The sequence below is a fragment of the Citrus clementina genome, unplaced genomic scaffold, assembly GCF_000493195.1.
Source record: "Citrus clementina cultivar Clemenules unplaced genomic scaffold, Citrus_clementina_v1.0 scaffold_4, whole genome shotgun sequence".
Classification (NCBI taxonomy): domain Eukaryota; kingdom Viridiplantae; phylum Streptophyta; class Magnoliopsida; order Sapindales; family Rutaceae; genus Citrus; species Citrus x clementina.
Window position 1 is genome coordinate 12483084 of NW_006262274.1, and position 12532 is coordinate 12495615.

Here is a 12532-nt window from a genome sequence, read left to right on the forward strand (position 1 = left end):
TCTAGTTATTAAATAAAAATATAAGAACTCTAAATGAATATTTTCAGAACATAACATATAACATATTGCCCAGCCTCCACCCCCAGCATGTTCGGTTGTCCTCATTAAAAGTTATGGGTTACAATTATCAGGTCTATTAAAATTAAAGATTTGTAACAAAAAGATAGAGAGCGGAATGAAAAACTTGAGATATGCACCGAAAAACTTAGTGCGATGCATATGCATTATAATCTGACTCCATCCCGCTCATTCCTTAGATATACTTCTGGTCGGTTGGCTATATAGCAAGAAAAAGATGCCGATTATTTTTTAAGTCAAAATACTACACTGAAATAGTCAGAAAAGCAGCTTATCCAAAACAAAATAAGTCGCAATGTCTTGTCTTCTAAATGTTGTCATATATGAACAAACCAAACTAGCAGGATTTTCGGATTTCTTCATCAAAGCCAATTCATACATTGCTTGCTTCACACTTCGCGTATATTTATCTTCTGGGATAATTTCCACTCCCACCCCGTCCAGAACAAGTTAGTTCATATTGTTACGGGGCACAAATCACTCTGAAGGTGCTGCCGAGTATGAAATCACCAAATAAGCAGTGCTGTAGACATGCAGATAACGACGCTCAGCAGGACTTTCTTCTTGACTTTCTTGTCCGGTCATGCTTAATTTACCACGTCCAATTTCCCCGCCGCAAAATATTCCTGCTAACGGAGCACTGGGAAAGTTCTCGAAGAATGGAAAACTATCGACATTGAGACCTCCGAAGAATGAGTTTCCACGGCCACAACAGGAGAAAATAAAACCTCCTAGAACTTCCTTTCTATCAATACTATTAGCAACATCCCTTCTGCCAAGGAAACCTTTGCCACTTGAGTTCAGCTTCAAATTTCTGATATTTTCAGATGCATTACGACAAGCAGCTAGTGCAGCATTGTGATCTGGCTGGTAAAATTGGAAATAGTCACCAGTTTTGATGCCGACACCATCAACATAAAGGTATTCCTGATCTCCTCTGTGAAAAACAAAACATTTCAGTTGTAAGTTATGAGGACAACTACATCGTCATATATGCCATTTCTGCATCAATGTAAGGTTCCTAGGGCAATAGTAAAATGAAGAGACTTGCATCAATATCAAAGCCATTAAATTTAATTCATAAAAGAAGGAAGTCCCAATTCCATATAGATTCATATGAGCTTCTGTTGCACTCCCCAGAATATTTGCTCAATTACAAGACAGTAATTACAAAAATTACTATTGTTGAGTTTAACTCTAATTTGAAATTCCAAATTGGGATTAGGCACTGGAAAGGATGGGACAGGAATATGGAGAAATAAGAGATATATCAAATACAAAAGGAACATCAGAAAATAACTGAAACCAAATAGGGATAAGAGAGAGTATAATATTTTACCCCCTAATTCCATGGAAAGCCAATGTTGTTATAAGCCTTGACTTTTCAGAACCAATAGAGCATTTTCTTCGTTTTGTGACACCAACGTACAGTTCTACTTGAGGAAAACGATTTTCCAGCTATAATTCAGATAAAGAGTATCAGCACAAGTTATGTAGGATACAAAATATAAGAAAATGCTCTTCATATATACATGCGCCTTCATTTGGCATACTATCACATTTTCATTTAAATTGTGAAGCAGCTCGATACTACAAGAAGAAATCAAGATAAAGGATTGAAGACAAAAGACATTAAAACTAACAGTATAGAAGGAATAACAAGCCTTCTTTCACATGTTCCCAATATTAGTAGAAACCTTTTAGCTGTTTCTCAATGACTCCATACCATGAAACTTGCAACCCAGAAAAAATATAGTTGTGTAGCGTAGACCTACCTCAAACATCATACTCGCTTTCAATTTGCAAGGATCCCTTCTGACATCCCTCAATAAATTTAAGATGGGAAAATATAGACATTTCCCAAGCTGATGTTGCTTGATCATTTTTGAATTCTTAAACTAGAAGCTTAAAATAAGAATTGATTATAGTTCTGAACATTCTATTTCGAGAGATACCCCATTCTCAATGAGGATTTTGAAAATAAAATCCTCCAAATTCAACAAGAAAGCTTTTTAAGCAAAATTTTGATTTGTTCTTTGTTTTCAAGTCAAACTCTTTCTGAATGGATCATATAATTCAACTATGCAATAAACAAAATAAATTGCTTCTATGTGGTATATTATGCGATCCAGCCGCACATAAATACAATACTCCAAAGAGCACCAGAAAACTGATTTCAACAATAATTTGTAGTTTTGGAAACAATACCACATCCAGCCTTTTTTATATTCATAACCCAACTATCTAATAAACATAATAATCATATAATCAACGATCCAACTGCAGACAGCTAGAATAGTTGCGCACCAGTCCTAGTACAGAAGATCTTCAACTTTACATCATATGGCAAACAATTCAGATAGGTAGTTATGCAAACAATATCACAACAGAAAAGTAAGAATACATAATCAGACTCCACTACTGCCGTACATCACAAAACTAGTTATATCTGCATAAAAACTAATGCTTGCTTCCAAAAATAGAGGGAAAATAATTCCATCCACATCACAAAAAAGTCACAAATTTTTAACTTGAGATTATAAGCATACCTGATCAATATGACGTAAAATCTGCTCACCATCTAGTATCTCATGATGACCTTCTCTTTTGGCAGTAAGCCACGTAGACCCCTCAGCATGATTTGCTCTAACAGAAACTGCCTTGTGCCTGGGACCTATTGCTGAAACACCTTCTGACATTGCAAGTTGAAATTGGATTTCCCCTGTACCTGCTTAATTGAAGCAAATCAATGATGGTTCATGGCATACAATAATGTTATACGTTATGGACACAAATATGCAAAATAGAAACAGAAACGTGAATCACTGATCAAAGACACTAGGCACAAATGGTAGATGATAAATGAAAAAAGTGAAAAACATTTCAAAATGGGACAAATAGCAAGGCATGGCAGCTTAATGATCGCAAGAACCTAGAACAAGGATGGAACAATAATTTAATTCTCATAAGCATTAATCTCATTTTAAGAAGCATATTTTTGAACCACTGACATGAGAACTTCTAATCTCTCTACAAGGTAAACAATCTGATCAATCCCATTACACCATCCTTTATCACACAAAAAACTCGGGTCCGTTTCAATTAACATAGACATGAAGATTGCTTAAGTCTTGGAAAAGGAATTTCATTTCTTAATCTTCAAATGGACTTCATAAGTTTTAGATCTACTATGAGCATCTATAATGAACCATTGAAATAAGAATTCCTTACTCATGGGAATTAATTTGTATGTTTACCCTATATAAAACACAACTTGTGACATGTTGCACTTTAGCCATGTAATTGACAAAAAGAACTTAGAGATTGATTTATTATATTACCAAATAAATTTAAATTTAAATTGTCGTTAATGCACTTGTGCAATCAAATTCAAGCAAAACTAGGGAACAAAGAATTCTTAATGTTGGGAAGAAAATCTATACTTAATAATAATTTATAATGCGGAGTTCTCTCCTTGTTTTATTTTGTCTTTAAAATGAGATGTAATTACATTTTGAAGAAAATTTTGGGTTGTGAAAGCTTTGTCTACCAAATAATTGAGAAGAAACAAGTCCAAGTGTGAGTGGCTGTATCAGGGTTCACTTTTTAATTGGGAACAAATGAGAATGGCCAAATTCAGGGGTGGGGCAAAAATCAGTCCAGAACCGAAAACTAATCAGTTCTTGGACTTTTGAACAGAACTTTAGAAATGACCCGACATGAATCTGTTTGGTTTCCTTCTTAGTTCCTAATCCAATTTATGAGCCCAAATGAGCCTATTGTCAGTTTTTCTTCTGATTTATAGCAAATCGTATCAATCAATCAGTTCCTATAAAATCAAACCACAGGAAACCACATTATGTATGAAAAGTCAAGCAAATCAAACCAATCAATTCGTTTATCTGGTTTTCTTTCTGCCCGTTATTTTTTTTTTTTGTTTTCTCTCCCTCTTTGCTTTTTTGCCCACCCCTTGTTGAATTTAACTTTTCTCTAGAAAAGGGTGTTAAAAATTACCCTAAAATGGTAAGTTCAAATAACAGGGGGCGTTTCAATAAAATTATCAGATAGTAAGGGTATGTTTGAAGAAATCTTTTGTTTTAAAAATTTCAAAGTCGAGAAGGGGCATTTGCTCCTTCTTGTATGCTACCTGCCGTCCCCAAGTTGGAACAAGGTCTACTAGAATAGGAAGAGATGTGAGAAAGGATAAACAAATAAGACAAGCAAAGAAGTATTTGAAAGAATCGCTTTAAGAAGTACGAGTAGCACAAAAAGCTAGTAAGGGTGATAGGGCGATGAAGTGGGAATCTCTTTTAAATGGGTAAAAAAATTATTGAGCAAAAGAGGATTAAAAACAAGCTGCCAGAGAAATGAAAACAAGATTCCCACAATTCCACAGAGAAGAAACAACAGTGAAAAAAATAACAAACATTAAATGTTCAGGTGTTAAAGGACACGAGAATTCAACAATTCAAGTAGCTTCTGATGCAGTTATAGGAAGGCCTCAAAATCAATTGTTTAATTGGCCTCTTGATAGCTGCAGTAACTTCTTATGTGAACAAACTAGTGTATCTGTAACCACAGAAGTGCAATGAATGTTTGAGATGATGCGAGGTTCAGGATGAAAGTTATCAAGGCATGATATTAACTCCTGTTGATTTTTTTTTTTTTAAGAAGAAACATTTGCAAAAATAAAAAAGTAAAAACTTAATAAATAAATCATGTATTCCAGCCATTTAAATTGTTATTTAGTTTCAGAGGCATAATAGAAAAAAGTAATAAACAGTAAACAAAGAAATAAATACCATGAGGTTTGTCTTTATCACTTGCAAATACAAGAGCAACAGCATCGGAAATGAATGCTGGGTTTCCACAGACATTTCTCAAATCATCACCACTCCTGTATGCAAACCGGCTTCTTTCATCACCCACAAAGACGGTATTCATAGACATTGCATAATCTGCGATACAGGATGCTATCAACTACAATTGAACATAAACAAGCTTGCAAAAAAGCAAGCCACTCAATCTGACTTCTGCATATGTGTTCCAACTATACATCCACATAAATGGGAAAATATCTATCTAAATATTCCTATTTTGATGTCATAACACAGACCTATACTTCGAAAACTTCCACTTGAGAAACAATAAACTATTTATAAAAGAATGGCATTTTTATGTTTGAACTTAAAGAAGGACAAAATGCAGAGAATATTGAGTAAGAAACATTAAATGTAAAAATAGTTTTATAGTTTTGATTTCAAGAAGAATAAATTCTTAAATCAAAAGTTGGCATAAATCCTTTTTCTCCCACATTACATAACCACACTAAAACAATTGAATTATTTTCCTTGCAGAGAAAAGTAACTAAATGCATTAAATTGATGAAATTTTTATATTCAGAAAATACTTACCCAATTTTTCAATGATAGGTTTCTGGTCCATATCTTCTTTCTGTAGCATCAGCAACTCAACATATTAGCAGTGGAAACAAAATTTTCATCCTCGTCAGAAGCAGAAACAGAGGAGAGTAAATGGCAGAATATTAACTTACCCCAAACATTATAATCCCAACCGGTGATGCGCAACCTGAAACAGAGGTTGTGTAATTCTGGATATCCATCACAAATTGATCAATCATTGGCACTGGAGGTGCCAGGTATACATCAACATATGTATCATCAACTGGAACCTGCACAATCTGATATAACTCCAGTCAGCCCATTTGATCATGTAAATATACCAAACATTGCAAGTTTCAGATTATCTATAATGACACATTTTTCCATTCTACATATCCAATTTGACAATAAGAAAAGCCGTTATGGAGTTTCAAAAAACAAATATATCTTGTGGCTTTAGCTAGGTGTCACTGCATTAGTTACACAAAATCCACGTAACTACGAGTTAACCTCACGTTGAATGGTTAGCAGTTTCACTTCGAATTTTTTTCTTTTGGCGTTACGAGCTGAGGCCAGAATGAGTCACTGGCCCCACGCGCCTACGCTAAAAGGAAAAATAATAACAATAACTACATTTTTTTGCTCACGGCTTCCACGTGTCATATCTAGGCATTTATCTGTTCTGATTCTAAATGATCAGTATTTTGACTAAATAACTGAAACTATCTTCTAAATCTAAATCAAATGTAACATTGAGTTATTGCTTCTAAGAAAAGCTCAATTCATAAATTTCCATTATATTCATTTATAGAAAAAATGATGACCACCAAAGTATTCTTTTAATAGAGGTTCTCGAGTATATTGACCAAATAAGTTTGTGTTGTATAGCCCCAAACATGTCCAAATGGTTCCCGCCAACCCATACCTCTTTCCGCCGAAGTAATGGAATGGCATCAACTTTTAATCCAGGCAAATAGCCAACTGTCAATACAATGCCTGACTGCTGACCACATGTACATATGCCACGATTGACACCAATATCCTCATGATCCTGAAACTTGACCTACATTTTTCCACAACTAACAAAAAAAATTCTCCCTTTCCCTTCCCTTGCCCCCAGGAACAAAAAACCCAAACGCCAAAGGAACAATTCCAACCCTTTTAAACCTCTCCGTAAGAGCCTTTTTTCCCCTTTCCCCCAGAACCACGGGAAAAAATATTGGGGTTTGGGGGCCCAAATTTTTTTCCCACCGCCTTTTTTCCCCCCTTTTTTAAGGGGGGGGGGGGGGGGGGGTGAGAAGCAAAACAATAAAATGCAGTGAGAAGCGAAATGAGAAGCAAAACAATAAAATGCAGTGAGAGGTGATATACAAAATCGAGAGTCCTTCTCATGTTAAAGCCTCTGCCAACATTTGCGATGGCAAAATGCGGTCGTATGGGCTCCAAGAGAACCTTATCGAGAACCTCTTGTAGAGCAATCTACATATCAAACTATATAACATCAAAAAAAAAAAGAAAATCAAGGATTCAGCTAGAAAAGCATTCAGTAATCAATAATTTTAATTCAAACTTACTGGGGCAGAAGCTTTGAAGGAACAAGCAGAGGCGATTCTGGGGCGAGAGAGAATGGAGTTGCAAACGCAGTTCCAAGATTTGTTAACGCAAGCTGCTGATGCAAAGGATTTTGCTGGAAGCCGACTGAGAATGTTATGAAGAACATCTTCACAATCAGCTAAGCTGCTGATTTCAATTGTCTTCTTCTTCTTCTTCGACGATGATGGTTTCTCGGTATCCATTGCTGTGAATCAAAATGAATTATTTCAGTGAAATTTTTATCACCGAATAAATTTGGCCATTTCAACGGCAGCTGCCTCTGGCTGTAGCGTGACGACCGATGACCCGAGACGTGTTGCAGCACTGTAGTGGCTTTGTGAAAAGTGGCAGGGCACTCGGTCTGCCACGTAGTTTAGCCCCTGGTAAATTGATATGCTTCAATTTATCTACAAATTATTGAAAACATCCCAATTGGGGTAAAAAAAAAAAAAGTGTTTTTTTCTTTTTAAGTCTTCTACTGTCAGGTAGTAAATAGAGGTAGCTTGATATTTTCAATTATTATTCTCATCCATAGGAGAGACCATCAACTTTAAAATAAGGTGTTTAGATGCATAGATGCAAACCATTACAGTAAATGGTGGTTAATAGTGACGTTTTCTGCTTGATGAAGTGTGTATTTAATTAATTATTGAGAAAAGATCAGTAATTCTTTATTAATTTAATTAGCCAAAAATTCTTTCTTAATTAAGAGAAAATGACCCAAAAAAATAAGAATTTGAAACAGACATAAGACTTGTATTTTTTTTGGATAAAAACCACCAAGAAGTGGAAGGTTTGGCGAGACTCCTATTTGTAATATAAATTAATAATGGAACAAATACATAAGGAGAATGACATAAACCAAAACCTCCTAAAGTATATGAGAATACACAAGAATAAAAAGAGAAGAATGAAATAATAAGGAGAGCCATCAATACTAGCATCTAACATGGTGAACAACTTGCGCATCCAAATGTAAAATATTAGATAAGCTTGAAGGAAGATCTTGAGAACACAAGAAACGTCTACTAACTCGATCAGTACAGGCCCAATTGGCTAGAAAATCAGCAGCAGAAGTAGTCTCTAAAATTCTAGTTATGCAACCCAAAAGGGGGGTGAATTGAGATTTTAAAAAATTATTCAATTCTACAACAAAATAGCAAGCAAATCTAAAACGAATTTAAAGCAATAACAATTAAATCAATCACAATATAAAAAGATAACGGAAGAGAGATTCAAACACGAAGATTTTTACGTGGTTCGGCCAACCTCGCCTACGTCCACGGCTCCAAGCTTTCCGGGCTTGAGGATTTCACTAAGCAAGCCTCCAAGGCTTCAAATGCTTACACTTGACTTCCAAGGTGTCAAATGCTTACACTTGACTTTCAAGGTGTCAATGAACCTTTACAACAAGAGATTATCCCCAATCTCTTAACCCAAGTGTGTCCCAACACTTACAATCACTCAAAGTAAAAGATTACAAATTGTTTTTTTCTCACACAATATTAAAGATTACAAATCAATACCCAATGTGTGAATAGATTAAGCAAGAATGTGTTTAAAGCTCTATGAAGATTGTATTCTCGAATATAAGCTCAATGGTAGTGTTGTGATCAACCTTATTTGAATTTGAATGAGATTATTTATAGTTGGAGTTGAAAAACTACCCGTTACAGACTGTCTGCCCGAAAACGGTTCTCCGTTAACCATTATCGGTCAACCGTTTAGTCTGGTCAAAGTTACCATTGTGCCAAATTTCAAATAAATGGTTTACCGTTTAGGCTTACCCTTTCGCCGTTAAATTCCAGAGACCTGCAAAATAAACTTCAGTTATTTGCTTACATTAAACGGTTAAAGATTTGCACGAAATGACCTTTCTGGAATTTATCGGTTAGCTGTTTGTAATTAACGGTTCGCCGTTTGTTTCTAGTAACCTGCAGAACATATTAGCCTTATTCGTTTCAGTCAAACTTTTGCCGTTTGTTTCCAGTAACAAGATGAGTACAATCTTCCATTCTGGATTTTATCCGTTAACCGTTTCAATAAACAGTTCACAGTTTAATTCCAGTAGCCTTCCTAACATTTTGTGTTTTTCGTTTTTCTTAACTGGTTAGAGCTTAAGTAATTTGTTACTCTCTGGATTTAATCGGTTAACCGTTTAAAATAAAACAGTTCACCGTTTATTTCCAGAATTGCAGAGAATCATTTTCCAATTTCAAGTTTAATAGTTATCCAACTTTTATGAATATAATTGGAATGATTATAAGGCTTTCGTTTATTAATGGATAGCTCCATCATTTTAATAAAAAACATTTAAAGTTTGTCATTATCAAAATCAATATTATGAGTATATTCATGTTAACATTCTCCACTTTTTTGATAATGACAAACTTCATTCAATATTTTGCTCCCCCTTAATATATGCTCCCCCTAAATGTATGGCCAATTTAAAAATATGTCCAATAAGCAACTTTTTGCTCAAGGAAACATTTAAAAAATAAAATACATTTCAAAAAGCATTTAAAAAACAAAATTCATTTCAAAATTGAATTTTATTCTTATTAATCACTATCTCCCCCTTTATCAATATTTAGGAGCATTAACATTTCAAAAGTGAATTTTATTCTTATTAATCACTATCTCCTCCTTTATCAATATTCAGGAGCATTAACATAATCTCTCCCCATTCATCATCAAAAAGAAAAGAGAGAAAAGGAAAAACGTAAAGAAATTATCGAGATTAGGCGAGCAAAAAAAAATTTTGGCAGAGTTTCCCCTTAAGATGGAACAAATCCGCTAAGACAAAATGAGATTAAAACACTTCCAAATATATTAACAAGCATCCATATACCAACAACTCCATCTTCCAACATATAATCATCCAACACAGATCATATATATCCATCACAAAAAAAATATCCATCGTCAAAATCAGAAAGAAGTAGCAATGTATGAACACAAAAATCATATAAAAATAAGAACACACAAAGAACCAAAAGATGAAATGTATGTGCGAATATAAGACTCAGAAACTAAGAGGGTGGTGAAGATGTGCTCCCCGAATCATAACCGAAATAACGAAGAAAAGTGCGCTGTCCAGCTATGAGCTCAAGCTGCTGATCGATGCTCTGCTGCTGGAACGTCTGAAAGTCAGAACGGGGCTGCTGTTGGTCGCGAGAGAGAGTGTCCAATCGGTCTAAAATCAGCTGCTGTCTCTCAGAAATCCTGCGAACATCAGCAACTATCTGCAACAAAGTGTCCGAAGCTGGTGGTTGGACTGAAGCAGGAGGCTGCTCGGGAGCTGGAGGTGGCTCAGAAGCGGAGGGCTGTACGGGAGCAGGTGGTAGCTCAGAAGCGGAGGGCTGGTCTGGATCCATCGCGCGCTCATCTGTATCAGAATCAGCTGAAGGCTGAGGAACATAGCGGGGATGAAGAGGTGGATGATGAGCTCCAAGTCTAAAATCTGGAAGCTGATCGAGAGAATAAATATCGTTGAGCATCTGATCATCCTCTGGAACAATCAAGGTATCCCGGTTTTTTGAGTTTTTAGTCTTGATCCATTGCCCATTCTTTCTAGAAAAACTAATACTAGTCATGGCCTCTAGGCCAATCCGTTTGGTCTCCGTATAGCCTGCATCTAGAAGAGGCACCTCAAAGCGTTGCAATATCTTAGTAATGATACTGCCATATGGAAGCAAGCGGTGGTTAACCGTAGGAGTACTCAACATTTGCCTCACAATAGCATAGTCGAGGTCAATAGGTCGACCTGAAATAAGACTATCTAATAAGCCAACGTCTAATCTCATAACCTCATCCGAGTGACCCTTCCTAGGTGTCACGATATGCTGTAAAATTGTGTGAAGGATGCGAACTTAAAGAGGTAAAATTTGAGACCGAAAAGGTAGAGTACAAATGTCATAACTAAGGTCTCGATGCCGATAAATATTACGAACACCATCAGCATGACTAAAGTCGGCAAAAGAAAGAGTTTTCCGAGATGTATAAATTTTATGACCATCACTAGAGATACCTAGAAAGCTATTAAGATCTTCATCATCAAATTCTATAGGCACACTGCCGACTTGAGTAACTATCCTATCTAGGCAAGTTGCGGAGATTTCCATGTTCGAATAGAATACTCGCACTAAATTTGGATAAACTTGGTCATTAAAATCAATGGAAGACTCCCAAGGTTGAAGCATATCCCTAATGCTTCTACCACACACAATTAAAGTTCTAAAATCTTTTATATCCACATAGTAAGAATCAAGTACCTTTCTACCATTAAAGCGGTCCTCGAAACGCTTGGCCAGTGAGGGTATGGGAAAATGAATTCTTTCGAATTCAGAGACTGCTCGTGGTGGAATGGGATTCCTTTGAGGCATATCCTTTTGCCTTCGAGTTCTCCGAGAGGACTCAGCCATGGTGAGAAATGAGAAAATTTGGAAACTTTGCGGGAGATGTGAGTGGAAGAAAATGAGCCCATTATTTGGTTAAAGATGGGTAGAGGATACAATTTTGAGACTTCATGTGGTCGAAAAAGGACAAGAATCAAGTAAAAAATAACGAAACCCGACCAGCTGCACTTAGGGTTTTGATTTGGGATTTTTCAATTTCAAGCTCGATTTGAAGATTTGAATTGGTGAAAGTGATCTAATGATGATGGGAAATGATTTTATATGAGTGATTTTGTAAGAAAATCAAGAGAAATGAAGGTTTGAGGATATAGAAAGCTTCGGCTGCGCAACGATGGCTGAAACCGTAAGAGGGTAAGTGAGGGAGAAGAAGAAACCCTTGGAACAATTTTATACTTCACGAAAACGGCTAACCGTTTATTTAAACGGTTAGAGAGTAACTTCCAGAGAGCAATTAATATCAAACGGTGAAAGGTTATCCTTTTAACGGTTAAGGAGTAACTTCTAGTGAGCTCTCTGTTTTTAAACGATTTACCGATTGCATCAAACGGTAAAAGGGTAAATGGCAGTCATCATAATCTAGTGTCTGGAATTAAATGGTACACCATTTATTTAGAAACGGTCATCCGTTTATTTTATCTATAATTTCGCACATTTGATTTAATTTTTGGCCAACAAATAATACATTTCAAGATCATTTAATTGATCCAAAAATGTTTTATGAGCCATTTTAATGCATGATACATGAACATGTATTCAAGCAATTAATTCATATAAACATTCAAGAATTAACAAAGCAAACACGTCACTTGAAGATTATGCTTAAGCATTTCATAAATATTAAATCATCAAATCATCAATAAGTCAATCAATTCAATATACTCAATAACATGAATAGAGAAGTTAATGCAAAAATTTCATCATCCCAAGTTCATGCCAAATTTTTGAAAATTGTTCTTCGCCAAGAGGTTTGGTAAAAATATCGACGAGTTGTTTTTCTATAGAAATAAACTTTAATGCAATATCTCCCTTTTGAATATGATC

The 12532-nt window shown here is 35.5% G+C and overlaps 1 protein-coding gene across 1 annotated transcript; it reads right to left on the reverse strand.

Moving 5' to 3' along the window:
* Positions 1-253: 253 nt before the first annotated feature.
* On the reverse strand, positions 254-7575 carry LOC18043381 (F-box/LRR-repeat protein At5g63520). The gene is made up of 10 exons (XM_024185382.1): positions 7055-7575; positions 6842-6959; positions 6638-6720; positions 6406-6543; positions 5633-5779; positions 5493-5532; positions 4881-5036; positions 2628-2809; positions 1418-1536; positions 254-1015 (listed from the first exon to the last, which is right to left on the reverse strand). The coding sequence occupies exons 1-10, from the start codon at positions 7274-7276 to the stop codon at positions 556-558; spliced, it is 1665 nt and encodes a 554-aa protein (XP_024041150.1). The 5' UTR covers positions 7277-7575; the 3' UTR covers positions 254-555.
* Positions 7576-12532: the final 4957 nt, after the last annotated feature.

What these genes read in the sequence shown, in the direction of transcription:
- LOC18043381 (XM_024185382.1), bottom strand. Translation starts at nt 7,276, where the DNA reads ATGGATACCGAGAAACCATCATCGTCGAAGAAGAAGAAGAAGACAATT. An exon ending in CCTTCAAAGCTTCTGCCCCA is followed by an intron (nt 6,960 to 7,054) that starts GTAAGTTTGAAT and finishes TTTGATATGTAG; the next exon opens with ATTGCTCTACAAGAGGTTCT. An exon ending in TTACGGAGAGGTTTAAAAGG is followed by an intron (nt 6,544 to 6,637) that starts GTTGGAATTGTT and finishes GGAAAAATGTAG; the next exon opens with GTCAAGTTTCAGGATCATGA.